Source organism: Argopecten irradians, chromosome 10, assembly GCF_041381155.1.
Source record: "Argopecten irradians isolate NY chromosome 10, Ai_NY, whole genome shotgun sequence".
Classification (NCBI taxonomy): Eukaryota; Metazoa; Mollusca; class Bivalvia; order Pectinida; family Pectinidae; genus Argopecten; species Argopecten irradians.
Window position 1 is genome coordinate 24,648,860 of NC_091143.1, and position 16,825 is coordinate 24,665,684.

A 16,825-nucleotide genomic window follows, 5' to 3' on the forward strand; every position below is an offset into this window, starting at 1 on the left:
TGGCGGTCTTCGCATTAACGATTCCTGATTTTTTAATATTTTAAATCTAAATTGAAAGCTTTTTGACTTGCATTGTCAGATTTTTGTAAAAAAAATTGACTGAACGAGTTTGATATTTTATAAAGTACATTAAGCTAACCGTTACTTAATGACTGTAGATAACAGCCGCACTGAGTTGGTAATAAACCTCAAAGAGACTTCATGATAGCCCGGCCTACATAAACAACATTTGTTCATTAACGTTAATGAATAATTAAGTGAAACATTCACTGAATAATTCAACATTAGCAAGTTACATTCTAGAATGTATTAACCGAAAACGACAAATGGCTGTCAAGCATTGCCTGTACACTTGTATTTATATACTATCTTTATCCTAAATCAGATTATCTCCATTTCAGTTCATTAAGTATTAAAATAAATAGCATTTGTAAAATGTTTTGACTACGTTCATTCTGGAACGTCGGCATCTCTCACTATATAAGGAAACATCGTCAGCCGTAGACTATTTTATAAATGTATTGGTAAACGCCAGTGACTCATTAGAGAAAGGATAAGTTTGCATTATGTAAGAATATTGTCCTTTGATTATCTGTTTTTTTCTAAATTATTTTGAATCTTTTTTTCCAAAAGGCATTTTGATAAAAATGTAAATAACAATATATTTTCCTTTCGTAGAAGGGCTCTCACACCATGTTCCATATTTTCATTATTTTATTTTTGACGAACTTAAACCACTCTCTCTTAACAACTCAGTCATCCACATTTGTTCAAAACAAATAAATAAAATAAATGATGATACAATTATTTACTTAATATAGTTTGTTTGTTTGTTTGTTTGATTAATTAACGTCCTATTACCAGCTATGGTCATGTAAGGACGGCCTCCCATGTATGCATTGTGTTGCTTGTATGTTGTGTGAGGTGCTTGTTTTGGGAGACTGCAGTATATTCATGTTGTGTCTTCTTTAATAGTAGAACTGCTGCCCTTTTTATAGTGCTATATCACTGAAGAATGCCGCCGAAGACACCAAGCAACACACCCCACCCAATCACATTATACTGACAACGGGCGAACCAGTCGTCCCACTCCCTGTATGCTGAGCGCTAAGCAGGCGCAGAAACTACCACTTTTATAGACTTTGGTGTGTCTCGGCCAGGGGACAGAACCCAGAGCCTTCCTCACAGGGGCGAACGCTCAACTCAAGGCCAAAAGTGAGGCGGTGCCAAGGGAGGCATTAGGAAAGATAAAGTCAGTTAGAAAGAAGAGAAAAGATAAGATCCTAAATTTAGTCGCCTTTTGCGATCATGCAAAAGGGGCAGCAGGTGTCATTCTAATTAATATAGTTATTTTTGTCAATTTCTTTTAATGATAACATATTTTGAATCTGAATTAAATAACACTGAATCGCACATTTCTTAAGTAACTTACTACACAAAATCTAATTGTATATACATGTACATAGTAATTCGTCTAAAAAACAACAGAACGCAACCTTGAACAAACTCAATATTTACAGAGATTATATAGATTATTTTCTATTTAATCTCTCGGCACTAAATTATATAACACACAACATAGTAGTGTTTTTGTGAAGTGTATACCAACCATTTTTCTCTCTCGAAGATTAAGTAGGGAATAATCTAATCTAAACTATAACCTGTTGCTTTACTAAATATAAGTTATGTTGCTCTGATATACGACCGTATTCGATACTGACACGCCATTCATTTAATATGTTCGGATTTCGTTACATCTTTTCTTCTTATAAGACTCTATCATTGTTCTGGAATAGGGGCGTAGCTTATATCCGCCGGAAGTCGAAATATCTTTTTAACGATCAAAACGGATGCTGTTTTCTGAAACAAAGTCGGCTTTTATTGTGGATATTTCCATAAATCAATAGAAATCCATCAGTGCGGATGATGTCGATATAGAATAATTCGATTGGACAATCATTTGAAAACACTTTAAGGGATTGAGTCTAACATTAATTCACCAAACATTATCAAACCACTATTGAGAAGAAGTGGGAATCGATTAACAAAAAAAAAACATCCTAGAAAATGTTCAATAGTATTGATGGCCGGACAATCTCTCAACAGAGGCATACTGCGTTTTACGGCGGAACATATTCGAGAAAGAAATCGATCTGATTGACTTGTTTGCTTTGCACTTGATTATTGAGGGAACACCTACATCGAGCGATGTATCAATATTAATATAATGTAGAGAAAATTCAATGTTCATTAAGGGAAATTAAATATACGAAATTTAAAAACAACAATATTAGTTAAGTTATGTTTCTGCTGTCTCTCATTCATTTTACATGCCATATGGGTCTTCTTGATAGATGATTCTTTTGTTAATGAATGAATTTGTGCGCACTCAGAACAAACTCAGCAATAGGTCAGTGTTTGTCATAGTAGATCGTCAATCGAAGTGCTACAGCGATGGCTGAGTAGTTAAGATGTCCCGACATATTAGAAAAATGCTATATCCTGAAAAACTATAATGATTTCTAAGTAAATTTGGTATATCAGTTGTTTTAAACATGCCTTTTCAACTGGTCATCATTGATGTTACGTCGTTACTGAACGGAAGTCGTAACGTTCTCGGTAGAGGAAGGAAAAACGTCACGTAGTTGCGGTAGTAAAATGGTGTTCCTGGCAACGACGTAACAATGTCGACTAACTTCAGTTCATTTAAAAAGTAGGACCCACTTAGCTGTGTCCAACGTTTATTTGAATTTGCATCAGAAGTTTTTGAATCATTATTTCCCATCTTTTCAATTTCAATTCCCATCTTGACTTCTGTTTAGTTCTATTTCTAACATCACTTTTTCCAACATTCGTCTGACTCTTAATTAAGAAAAAAAATCCGACAGATACTTATAATTGGACTTCAATGATTCTGGCAGTTAATTGGGTATTTTGAGACACCGAGTCTTATCTGTTCCCATCTACACGTCACTGTATAGTCAACTGATAAAGGAAGGTGGGGGATATTTCGCTATTTCGATATCAAAGAGACACATTAAAGAAAATTATTATTATCACATAATTAGCCCGTTAAGTCATGTCATACGGTCATGTCATAAATATCGTAAGACACATGTGTAATAACACTATTATGACGTCACATGTAGTTTTTACTTATATTTCTATTAATAAAACTTATGTGATAAATAGAATCTTACACTCGTGACTATGTGACAGGAAATTTATCAAACTCGTTAAATAATCTGATATATCACTCACCTAAAGGCTCGTGGCATATCAAATTGTTGAACTCGTTTGATGAATTCCATATCACGTAGCCACTCATGTAAGATCCTCTATTTATTATTATCATAGCTAGCTCATAAGAATGGCATTAACGACGCCAAGAATAAAGTAAGATATCTGCTCCTTAACCTCAAAGTGGGTAACAAACGGTGGGAGAAAGGGGTTTTTGGCTTCTATATAGATATCGCCATCACTATTTATAGCATACTTTAAATGCATTGCGTTTTCCTTTCTCTCACAGCATAGCATTTCGACCAGTATCCCACATTTCAAAAAAATCATAAATTTCTTGACGTTATATTATCTCTTTATGAATAATCATTTTTTAGTTTTGAAATTTTTCTCAAAAAATAACAGGAAAGAGGCTTTACATTTTTTCTTTCGTCCGTATGCAATAAATCAAGATTAAGAAACATGGTCTAGCGACTAAAGCACGTAATCAGCATCAAGTTGATCCCACAATGACATACGAGTAACATTTCCTGTGTTCGACACTCTAGGTGATTTCATGACCACTTTGATGTGTTGCTTATGTATTACATAATACATTATAAAATAATTTGAAGCTGCCGGAAAACAAGGCACGGATCAATAGGATAATGGAAACTTATTTACTATCTCATCATCTAACACAAACGAAGTAGAGGCTTGTTCTGTTTTCAGAAAGAAATCAATTGGAAATAGCATCGATTTAACGTAACCATACCGTGGTATGGGTATCAATATGAGAAATTGGCATTGAATACAATGCATACTGCTAATTACATCTAGTAGACGGTTATTTTATCTCTTAATATAGTCACACCTCTCTATATAGACCAGTCAATGAAAGGGGAAAATTGTCTTTATAGCCAGGTGGTCATTATACACGGATTCAATAGTGTTTATTGTGTATAATTATGTCATTTAGGACCATAGAAAAGTGGCCTTATTAAGCAGGTTGTCTTTATACAGAGATGGTCGCTAAAGCAGGTTTTACTTTATTGTCTAATTACACTGATACAGTATACACGTGTATACCATAATTCACAGATAGTATCATCGATTGATTTCACGAATTCAAGATTTCTTTTATTTCATTGGTTCACTCAGACACATGAAAATGTGTTACATGTGGACATATTTGGAAATATGCATGACAAGATAGAGTTATAATGTTTCAATAAAGTTCAATGTAGTATAATTCCATTACCTTTCTTTAAAAAATACTAAAATATCCATAGCTTGAATATTGTAGATATTACATAGACATTCGAGTTTATAAACAGTAGGAATTTTGATATATCATTGAGCATAACGTATTTCTTTAGTTGCTATAATTTCCGCATTTTCACATTAAAAATATAATGAAATCCATCACAGATATTCCTACACGGATATTATTGACCTTTCTGAAGAGGTTGTTAAATATACTAACATTTTATTGACCTTTCTTACGAAGTTGTTATTTTCACTTTCTTAAGAAGTTTTTTTTACACTAACATTTCAATGACCTTTCTTAAGAGGTTGTTATTTACACTAACAATAATACACATTTCCTTAGATGTTATTTCACGAATATCTATTAGACCTTTCGTAAGAAGATGTTATTTACACGAATGCTTAAGCTACCTGATGTATTGTAATACATTATATGTTCTTGATATTGAACATAATAACAGTAACCGTTAAAACAAAAATAATATGAACATCTTTTTCAATGATATTTAGGATGAAATACTTTTTTTTCTAGATATTTTGATTGAAGAACAACTGATTTTTGCCATTCGTTTTCTTTTAAACTGATAAATTATTAGAAATGTTAGTCATCAATTTTTTTTTTCTGTGACGCGTTGAATTTGCCAAAATAAAAAAAACCGCGGAAGTTTCATCTTAAAAATTTAGGGGTTAGGAGCTGTTCTGGTCAAAAATAATGAGTTTACTGTGTGATACTATTAATTTTCTTAAAGAAAACATTATTTTTGAAAATTTTCATTCTTATCAGACAACCAACTTGCAAAATATTTCTTTATTTTGTCGTCTGTATGCTCAAAACATTGAAATGCCGGTAAAATTACAATTTATGTCAAATAGATCTCGCTATCTTTGATTCATAATAACTCAAAATCAAGCACACTGTATATTAAATTTTGAACTTTGATATGAATAACTTTTTCTAAAAATCTATATTAGAAAAAAAGTTATTCATCCGAAAATTTTTACTTTTCACCAGAGCAAATTCTTCAATGATCCAAATTGTTATTTTTGTATTTTTCTCTACACTTTGAGATATAATGTTGAAAGTTATTACATACCCAAGGTAAATGGAACAATATAAGAGTTAGTAGTTGATTTGATTAACTATGCGATGATTATGCTCTCTATACCATTCAATTCAACGGTAGCAATCATTCAACGTTCTTGAAAAAGTGGCTTATACTGTATATGATTTAACAGACATGACTATAACACCACACATTTACAACATTATTGAATTATTAAAGGTCTTTAGGGATAATAAGTGTGATGGCTACATGTATTTTATATCGTAATATTTTACTGTCTTTAGAATTTTCCCTAAAATTATCATTGACATTTCTATATTCCCGATTTTAAGCAGCAACAAGAACTGGCACTGATGTACTTGTCATTGTCGGACAACCAGGCCAGTCATGCATTTTACGACTTGAAATTAAAAGCTTTTAGTGAATAATTAATCAGTGTGTATTAGCCTGAGAGTCGTTCATTTAGACCAATAAGCACTAAAATATGCATAGATTAATTTGAGAACATGATTTCTATCTTAACCATTGCGTTTAGATGGCATCAAGACTAATAAACACTAAAATATGCATGCATTAAATTGAGAACTTGAATACAATCTTACCCATGCCGGGTAGCAGTACCAGTACTCCGAATGAACTGGTAGTCGGTTTGAGTTACATTCAGGTATTAGAGTTGATTTGCTTTGGCACTTGCTGATATAAAATTATTTTCCTGTAATATTTGCAAGAATAAGATATTACTTGATTTGAATTATTTTCCCATTTGGTAGCAGAACTATCTAGTAGTCTGTTTCTGACGTGAATCATTCTGATCCGAAAAGGTGGACAAGATATTTATTATGATCTGATTTTACTAATCAATTCAATATCAAAATAACCAGGTTTTCATATTCAATATGAGATTTTACACAAAAGTGTACATAAAAGAATACAATATTTCAAATTCTCAAAAACAAGCATTGCCGGAAAATGCTAATTTTAAGAAGCGTTCATGCTTTTGAAGAGCTTTCCGTTGAAAATTCTTCATATCCCTACAAAAAGGCCCGCCCCACGATAATTGTACAAATATATTTTTTTTATATTTTAAAGGGTTTCATGTTTTGATGTTTTGGTTTATCTCTTAAAATGTATCTTAGGTATACCTTTTGAATGTATAAGCCGATTCACACTTTCAAGGGTTAATAAATTTTAGTACAACAAGCAGGAACACTTAATTTCTATGGCACGGAAGTTGAAGAACGCCTTGAGAGGAAGATGTAAACCGAGACGATTAATCAAATAGAGACATGAAAACATAGGACGACAACTGTTTTATTATATGACATTTATATGATGTAGAAACCCTTCATAGACACTATCTCTTCATCGAAAATTGATTATGTTTACTGCTATAGTACGGAAGTTGAAGAATTCCGAAGAAGAAAACGTAGGCTGAGAATATTTATCAAAAACTGATAACATAAATCAAACGCCGTAAAATAATTTTACTTACTATTTTAACAATTATGTCATGTACACTTTCACATTGGCAGGATAACATTGATAAAATTTTATTTGATTGTTTTAGCTCAAAACAATTATTTTGAAAAAAAAACTGGCTCTAAACCACAATGCGCAATACATATATTTGTGTACCTTATTTGTAACTTGTTTCAGGAGCTGGATTTCTGGGGTCTGACAGAGTTAGACATAGAGCCATGTTGTTGGGGACATTACAGTAAGTTTAAGGACCACAAGGAGACCCTGGCGGCCCTGGACGATAACTTTACCACGGAGATGGACATAGATGCCTGGGGAGATAAACCGTCCAATCTCAACCGCTTCAAAAGGCAGATGTGGCAGTTTATGGAGGAGCCAGGCTCAACACGAGGCGCCAAGGTTGGCTGCATTCTTGGTCAAATATATATATATACCATGTAGCTTGTTATTTTCATGGGTCAATATTTTGACGATATTAACTAAAAATGGAAAAGTTAAAGGACTATTATGTTTTATTAGGGACTTTTTGGCCCTCAAATCTATCAAATTAACAAAACTGTTATTTACTGATTAAATTGTTTTATTTGAAATATTTAGTACATCCTTGATTCAACTATAATGACTGTTTTATATAGAAATATAGATTGGAATTAATGAGGCTATTTATTTCATTTGAACCAATATCTTATTGATAGAATTGTTGAGTCGATAACGTTACATGTATCCTAAACAAATGGTATAGTTATTCAGTTCTTCTGAAATATCCACAACAAATTGCTATCTACATCGGTCTTGCTATAAGTAATGAAAGAATAGATTTCTTTTCTACAATTAATGCATGTGCACTTAAAGTTTCCATCAGTAAAGGCATTGTCTATTTGTTTGCACTTTTCCAATACCATGTCTGGTGAACAATGCATTTGATCGAAACGTCACAATTAGTATATCCGTCCACTAGTTACAATTTGCGTTGTCAGATAATAAATAGGCCTACATGTTAGAATATAAAAAAACCACTTGTATTACTTGTACATAACTTTGATATGGCTTTAGAATCAAACGATGGACTGAATATAATACAAGTATGTTTCTTCAAACATTGTCACACATAGAACTTGTTTATCAATTTCGTGATTAAATTTATACTTTTTTTCCAGATTTTCGCTTTCATCTCGATGTCATTTGTTGTTTTGTCTATTGGAATATTCACCATGGAAACATACACGTGGTTCCGAGTACCCGTGACTGGAGCCGTCAAGAAGAACTCGTCTAGCATGTCTTTGTCTCTCAACACTGTGGGGGACTACTGTGTAAAGACAGGAGGTGGAGACGGCGTCTACTCATTCGCCGACACAAAACCACATCTCGTGATGCAGGTGTTGGACTACATTTGTGCGGCATATTTCACAGCGGAGTATGTGTTCCGGTTTTTCTTTGCTCCAAGAAAGTTTGAGTTTCTACGGCAGCCTTTGAATGTGATAGATATACTGTGTTTAATTCCGCATCTGATCGCCATTATTCTCGTCACCATTGACCCGAACGACAGTACGAGTCAGCTTTTCAAATCAATGTTAGCTTTAAGGACCGTCAGGATTCTGAGAATATTCAAACTTATGAAGCACTACAGTGCGTTTAACATTCTTGTTTACACCATCAAAGTCAGCACCAAAGAATTGTTGCTAATGGTGATTTTCCTTTTCACTGGGGTGTTGATCTTTGCAAGTGTGATTTTTTATGTCGAAAGTGATACGTTTGAAAACATACCTATAGGGTTTTGGTGGGCACTCGTAACCATGACAACGGTAGGGTACGGAGACAAGGTACCCAAGACAGTGGGAGGGTACATCATAGGTTGTGGATGTGTACTGTGTGGGGTTCTGACGGTTGCCTTTACTGTGCCTATCGTGGTAAATAACTTCACCTTGTATTATTCCCATGCTCAGTCCAGGATAAAGCTGCCAGCACACAAAAGAAAAGAACTAAAAAGGAAAATATTTATTAAAAACCAAAAGTCTTCAAACTTTTTGGATAAACTTCGGAGAAAGAAGAAACATAACGATGAAGACTTCTCCGAACTGGACGCTGTCAGTGTAAAAAGGTCACCACCGTGTGGTCAAGAATCGGGTAACCCGAACAGTACAAATCCCGATTTGAGTGCTTCGCGACAGACGTCACAGTTAGTCCACGAGAACCATATAGAAAGTTTGAGACAGGAAAGGATACATACGATCTCAGAAAAACTAGACGACGGAAGTGCGACGTCGCTTACACCAGTCGAAATAGAGGTTGCCGAAAATGAGGTAGCAATCAATTATTCCAACTTAGTTTTATGTGTTCATATTGAAGATTTTGTTTTCTAAAAAAAATAGGAAAATATTTTCATATCTAGTGGTTATTGTGGTAGCTGTCATATTTCTGATTATTTTTATTGTGTGATAAAGTTTCCATCAGCTGAACACAAATAGTCTGATTCAAATTTAAAACGGTTTAAATAATATACAATTCTGATATAAAATCTCGTTTTAAGTTTAAATAAATTGTATAAACATTTTTGCGTATATTTCTATCTAAAAGCTTTCTAAAATGCAACAACCATTGATTGTACAATTTCACTTTTATGCTAACATGACCTGAAACACAACGTTGGCAAGGTGCACTAGAATTATATTTTATGTCAATTTTCTGACGTTGTTTTCTAATCTGATAATGTTTTCTGTTTTCTAAATGGTTATTGTTTGTTTGTTTCAGCAACATAAGATTGAGACAACACAACTTCTGAATGGCTTGAAGGAGACTAACCAGAGAGTGAGAGAGGAGAGAAAAAGACAGATGGAAATGTTACGCGCTAAACGAGAACAAAAGTTACAGGAAAAGGAGAGCGGCAAGACGCCGAGGGCAGCGCCACCACCGGCCGCTAGTAGTCGAGGACAGGCCAACAAAAAGAAATAGGAAATCCGTCGACCTTTTACGATCATATAAGTTCTTAATCAATTAGAAAATCCATGTACCAATTACAAATGTCATGAACCTTTACCATCATATAAGTTCTTCATCAATTTCAAACTCAATGAACCAATTACAAATGTCATGAACCTTTACGATCATATAAGTTCTTCATCAATTACCAAGTTCACGATCCAGTTACAAATGCCATGAACCTTTACGATCAAATTAGTTCTTCATAAATTCAAAATCGTAAGAACCTTTATGATTAAATTAGTTCTTCGTCAATAACAAAGTCCATGAACCTTTAAAATCAAATTAGTTCATTATCAATTACAAATTATATTAACCTTTACGATCCACTTAGTTTTTTTATCAATTACAAAGTCCATGAACCAATTACAAATGCCATGAACTTTTATGATTAAATTAGTTCTTCATCAATCAAAAAGTCCATAAACCAAGTTCAAGATTCATTGATTTCCTTTGACTCTGCTGACTCATCATTTACAGATACCATGAACCTTTACGATCAAATTAGTTCTTCATATATTACAAATTATATGAACCTTTACGATCAAATTAGTTCTTCATATATTACAAATTATATGAACCTTTGCGATCAAATTAATTCTTCATCAATTACAAAATCCATTAATTACATTTAAGCCTTACTATCAAACATGTTTTTCATAAATAAGCAATTTCATTTTCTATTTTTATTAAGAAATTTAATTTTTGACCATCATTGCTAAATGATGTTTTCTATGTGTTCAGAACTCTGTCAACATATTAGGCACTTATACCGTTGCCAAAATGCTAAGGTGGACAGGTAATTATCATTATGCTACCATGAAAAATATATTTACTTTGGCCCTGACAATAGTAAATAGTGTTTATCAGTTGTTGAAATATGCCCTGGTTCTGGCATCAACCAAAGTTTGACGGGGACGCGCAATGGAGAATGTGTGGTTTTGTGTCATTACTGCTGAAAACTAACAAATAGTAATAGGTTTGAGTATTAAATTGTAAGGTGCGCATCCGAACGTGTTCTGTAAATAGCTTGCACAAGAACTTGATACTTATCCATAGCACTATTTCTTATAACTTTATTTAAGTATTGCATATACAGAAAGAAAGTTTCTAAACGGTCCCCTGCAATATTCTCGTTTTGAACATAGCGGAAGTGTAACATGTATAATATGAATCTTGAATACTTCCACAGAACGTTAAAAAAAATATCCAGCCTTTTTATTGGGTTCTATACTTTTATTTAGTGTACTTCGTTCATTTTTTTAAGTTATCACTAGATAGCCCTATAATATGTTTCTATTTCTGATCAATTTTGATTTTCCAATTTCTTACGGATACGTTTCTATCATAGTTATAGTTAAGTTCCTGATATAACCCTGTAATCATCCTCGATACTCAAGGGGTTACTATCACTGTCGTTATATTCACCCCAGAAACAATTCATAGCAAAACTGAAGGCTTTGTGTGTCAGCACACGTGAGACAGGTAGTTTGGTCCTTTGATGCACATCAAAAGAAATGAATACCGGTACATTGTTGCTAGCTGTGTGGCTGTGAAGATGGGAATCGCTTTTTGTAATCTTCACAAGAAGTAGTCTCTTTAGGCTTTGATTAGTCGGCTTGTTTTCCTCTGAACTGCCTGCAGTTTTGCTACGACATAATCAAATGGTGGGTATGACGATAGTGACAGTTACCACTGGCGAATTTAGGATGCCCTGTAATATGTTTATTAATTATTTAATTCTATTATTGATATATTTTCGGGTTCTATTAGCTTTATGAATCACTGAAAATGCTTCCACCAGGAAGCGGCGTCCCATGTAAATATATACAAATATGTAGATATGATCATTAAGATGTGTAGTCTGACTTCTGATGATGCACAAGCACGCATTGATTAGCATTCGGCACGCATTTTACCATTGCAGAATCAGGGTTTTAAATATATATTTGCTTTTAGATTCGATAGCATATTCTCCTATTTTGGTAACAAATAAAATAAAATTAGTCTAATTAATCATCAAAGAAATCCTTAAGAAATGAAGGGCATAGGTGAGAATAATGTGTTTCATTTTAATTTATCGTGTATTAGGTTCACAATATTTTACAAATATTTCTGTATTTGGTCGAATCAAATTTTATATCATATCAAATATCCTGTCAGAGATTCGAAATAATTTAACCTGTGACCCATTGTTGTACATATCAATTGTGTTTTAAAACAATGCTTTGAAGGAGCTTACGATCTAGACATTACAACATTTTGAATACGATGTATATAAGTACATTAAAAGTACATATATATCAACAAATGTTTATATACATGATGGGAAATTTAATAATGTATATGCATATCTGTATGAATATATATTAGAATGCTTATATCTAGTAATGAATACATAGATAATATATTTTTCAATCACATTTTTCAAAGTCCGTCCATTTACCATTTGTTATAATCATCATTAAAGATTTTTGCGCATTTCGATTACACTGTATATGCGGGGAATTGTTTTCCTAAGAGAAATGTTTTATCATTTCTTTGATTCGCATGTGTAATTAATTAGATGGAATGAAAGGGAAATTTGTAATTATATATGTATGATATTTCAAATTTACTTTTTTCTGAATACTTGTGGAACCAATTGTACGATTTGCTGATACCATAGAACGCCCAAGTAACCATGTTGACTCTAACAGAATTTGGATTTGGCAAAACATTATCGTCTGCGGTCATAGAATCCTCTATGAAAAGGAGCGAGAATGGGAATATGTATCTAAATCTGATCAGGAATTGTAGAACTGAAATCTAGGTTTATAGAGTATAATTCACAAAGTAGGAAACGACAGAGTAAACAGCAAGTATTTTAAATTTTATTAATAGTTTTAAGATGTTCCACCGCTGACAAATAGTGTTTTTTCACTATCAAAAACAGGAGCAGACGATTTAGTATTTTTCTTCAGTTACAAAAGTTACTTATTTTACACCATTACCACAATTGAAAAGTTTGAGCTTCTAATTTTACTTCAAGTTAAAAATATGAAAAAAATAATAAATTGCATCCCGAAAAAATTCCGTGGCACTATATCTTATATATAGAATGAAGTAATGTTTGCTCATGCACCAAAGGCGAAATAAATTAGTTTATATTATTTTTTGTGTGTTAATAAGGCATATATATATATATACGATTAAACACCAATTATTGTTCAAATGATGAATATCATTTATGTTCTGTCGGCGGTGGAGCATCTTTAAATATAACACATATATATGTGTGTGTGTGTGTGTGTGTGTGAATACTGACTTTGCTTAAAGATGCTACACCGCTGATATATGATATTTTTTCTATATCATGAGCCGACAAATTAGTAATTTTCTTTAATTACAAAAGTTACTTACATTGTACATTACACTATTACCACCATTGAAAGGCTTCTTATTTCACTTTAAGATAACGTCCATGACATGACACTATGCCCTGAAAGGAAGTACTGATCGAACATCCATCAAAATCAAACAAACCATTTTATATTATTATTTTTGTGTTAATAAGACCTAAATTTACATGAGTAAACAACTATTGTTAAAATGATGAGTATCGTTTATGCTTTGTCGGCGATGGAGCATCTTTAAAATAGGATACTAAGGGACAAAACTTGTGATACACTATAGATTAATAAATTACCTGTTCATTAAAGTAAGCCAAACCCATAAGATTTATGTTTGAGTTAAAAATCAATGTCACAATAACTTGAAAGAATGAACCTGATGTTTCGAGGGACTTTTTTTGGGGGGGGGGGGGGAGAGGGAGGGGGGGGGTCTTATAGTAACTGGAAGTAGCAATTGTGTAATCACCGTGAAGAATCTTCGCTAAATCTTGTTTTCTATTTCGAGTAACTATAGAGCGTTTGGATAGGTTTGATTTTACCTGTGACCAGTGCGAAATAAGACTATGGGAGGTAACTCGTATGATGCTGAACATTCCTTCCTGAGAAAAAGTGTTATGGTGTATAAATGAAGGTAAACAATATACTTTCTTTGCACGGTGCAAAGTTTCATGTCTTCTATCCACATTATCGCTAATTACCCTACCAAACCACTAAAATAGAAAATAAAATGTTTGTGCGTAATTTTTAGTCCCGCATTAACCAGAAATGAGTCTCTCGTTTCATTATAAAAACCATTATATATGTTTTTATCATTATGTGTTTTTATCATTTTTATGTTTTTATCATTTTATGTTTTTAATTTCGACACTTTCCTTATTTTCAGATCAAAGAATGTCTCTTAAATATTTTTCCTTGTTATTAAAAATTTAATATTAAAAGAAGCGTTGTTTGTTGTCGACGAAAGAACGCCATGCTTCACTGGAATGTGAACTATTCCTTTACAGTACTCACAGCGGTAACAAACTTCAATTTTCAAAATCCAAAATGGCTGAATTCCATAACAATTTCAGCGGGATCAGGATGGTCGGCACGGCAAGAATCTCTAACCACATTATCGGGCATTATACATTTATATATGACGCATACATTATCTTAAAGAGAAATGATTTATATTTCCAATGAGTGCTTGATGAAAAAAATTGTCCAAGTACTGACCAAGAGATGACCTGGTGAAGAGAAAAAAAATCTGTATTTGCATATTACAGAGTTATCTACCCTTGAAGGTAGCTATCGATTTGCGAGCGTAACGTCATACATTTCGGTGAAAACGACGTGAATTGCGCTCACAAAATAATGACGTAACAATCGATACCTACGCGCAAGGGAACTAACTCTGTAATATGCAAAGACGGAACACCAAAACTAGACTAGGTACACATTTCCTAGTGCGCTAAACCTGTCTATATTATTAATTAGGTGTTGTATTTTTTTGCCAAATATATATATTAGACAAAAATTAAAAGGCCTTATGATATATGAGGCAGATTTAGCGGACTAAACATTTTCCTATACATACAGGAAATAAAAAAGATAAGAAAACAAACACTGAAAATTAAAAAGAGGCATGGTTCCACACGTGATATCGGCCCGTCTCGACTTAGTATAGGTGACCATTATCAAAGTTAACTAAAAAGTAAATGTCAAATATGAGGTTTCTAAATACATATGTTTAAATACTTTACATCATGTATATAAATGATCTACAAAGTATTTGTGAAAAGGCACTTTGTTAAATCCAATAAATAATCTATAACACGACAGCGAAGTTGCAAAGTCGTGCGATTTGCGAATTTTAGTAGGAGTTTTCACGATTTTTTATAGAGCGCATATCGGAGGATCAACTTCTACCGTGGAACATTTTTTTTTTTCAATGAAATAAAATACACATTGTTTATCCTAGTCCTAAAAATTTTATTTCGGTGTGGTCGCACCTAACGAGAAAAACATAGTTGACAAGATATTGTACCGTAAATTGAAACCATGATATTCAGTTGCAGGTTCGTATAACACAAGTGGTTCAGTCACCGCACATATGTACACTAATAGGAAGATTTAGATTTCGACTCATTATCATGTTTTTTTATTATTATTACTGTAAATAGAAAACCTTTGTCATGCAAACAGAGATTTAAAATTCTTGAATTATATCTGACGTAAAACTAATCAAGTACACATGCAAGCTTTCTTTCGAAAAATGTCCTTACGCGGCATACACGATCTATCTGGATACACGATACTCTTTCTGAAACAGGAGAAGTGAATAACACTGGCTGGCAAAGTTGATTTTAAACCTAGAAATCCTAATGCGCACCTGACAAATGTATCACAAACTGTCCTTATGGTATATTTATTCAATTTAAGCATCTAGTCTTGAAACGGTCCCTAATTCTCATTGGCTCTTCTGTCATGGAATGGCTTATCAAAAGGGTCAGACGGAAGGTACGCCGATACAGGGATGGCTTCACGGTTCAATGGGGAAATCCCACAACCTCTGAACCCACTTACAATGTTTTCCTTGGTTACGCCAAGATACCACGCCTGACGAAATATGCCAGGGAATGTCCAATCGTTCACAATGTTGAAAGCTGCAGAGCTAAGAAACTCTGAGCAAATACTATTGTATTGCTTATTAATTGGTCCGAAGACTGCTAGCGGCTGGAGAAGGTGGATCGTATGTGGCGAAAATCTAATATTACAATGTTTTCTCTGGGCCAGCTCTGAAAGGGTAATAGACTCATGGGAGCCATGGCCGTCAAGAAGAAGTAACTGTGGCCTTTCAGGACCACAGTTCTTCAGGAACACATTTTCAAACGAATTTTCTGCAGCTTCATCGTTCATCCAAGCACATTCTTGGTATGTCCAAACAGTGTTTGGCGGAGCCTCGTCACAATTGAAGCCGTAGAGAGACTTGGTTGTCTTTCCCCGTACTACGAGCATGGGCGGCATTCTCTCTCCGGAGGCGTTGACACATGCCATGATCGTTATGTTGGATCGATCATTGCCCGTTCTGCCAACGACATTATTTATCCCTTTCTGGCAACTACATGTGTTGCGGTGTGTTCTAGGTTTTTCTCGGTTTCATCGCAGTTCCAAACACTTTTTGGAAAATTGTTCAAATTAAGAGCTCTTACAATCTTTTCGAGATCTGCAAAGCAGTTCTGAACCACTGTGGGGTTAAGCATCCGGGCCCTGACGCTTCCGAGCTTTTCAGGCTTCCTCAGGGTAAGCACCGGATGTCTTTGACGCAAACTGTCCCACACATGTTTGGATAGAGTTATTTTCTAAAAAGCCGTGATTTTTGCTTTTTTGCATAGAATACCCATTTTTGTAAGGAGCTGACGACGGGAAACTCCAAAGCCCTTTTCA

General features: G+C 33.8%; 2 protein-coding genes across 2 annotated transcripts in view; one reads left to right on the forward strand and one right to left on the reverse strand.

Moving 5' to 3' along the window:
* The window catches only part of LOC138333464 (potassium voltage-gated channel protein Shaw-like), a 36,139-nt gene extending 21,832 nt beyond the window's left edge, over nt 1-14,307 (forward strand). Inside the window, exons 3-5 of the mRNA XM_069281849.1 lie at nt 7,209-7,430; nt 8,189-9,331; nt 9,780-14,307. Coding sequence (XP_069137950.1) covers nt 7,209-7,430; nt 8,189-9,331; nt 9,780-9,980 — 1,566 coding nt within the window. The 3' untranslated portion in view covers nt 9,981-14,307. The remainder of the gene's footprint in view (nt 1-7,208; nt 7,431-8,188; nt 9,332-9,779) is intronic.
* A 1,534-nt stretch (nt 14,308-15,841) lies between these two features.
* Nucleotides 15,842-16,435, reverse strand: LOC138332621 (uncharacterized). The gene has a single exon (XM_069280622.1). The coding sequence runs from the start codon at nt 16,433-16,435 to the stop codon at nt 15,842-15,844; it is 594 nt and encodes a 197-aa protein (XP_069136723.1).
* Between the last annotated feature and the right edge of the window lie 390 nt (nt 16,436-16,825).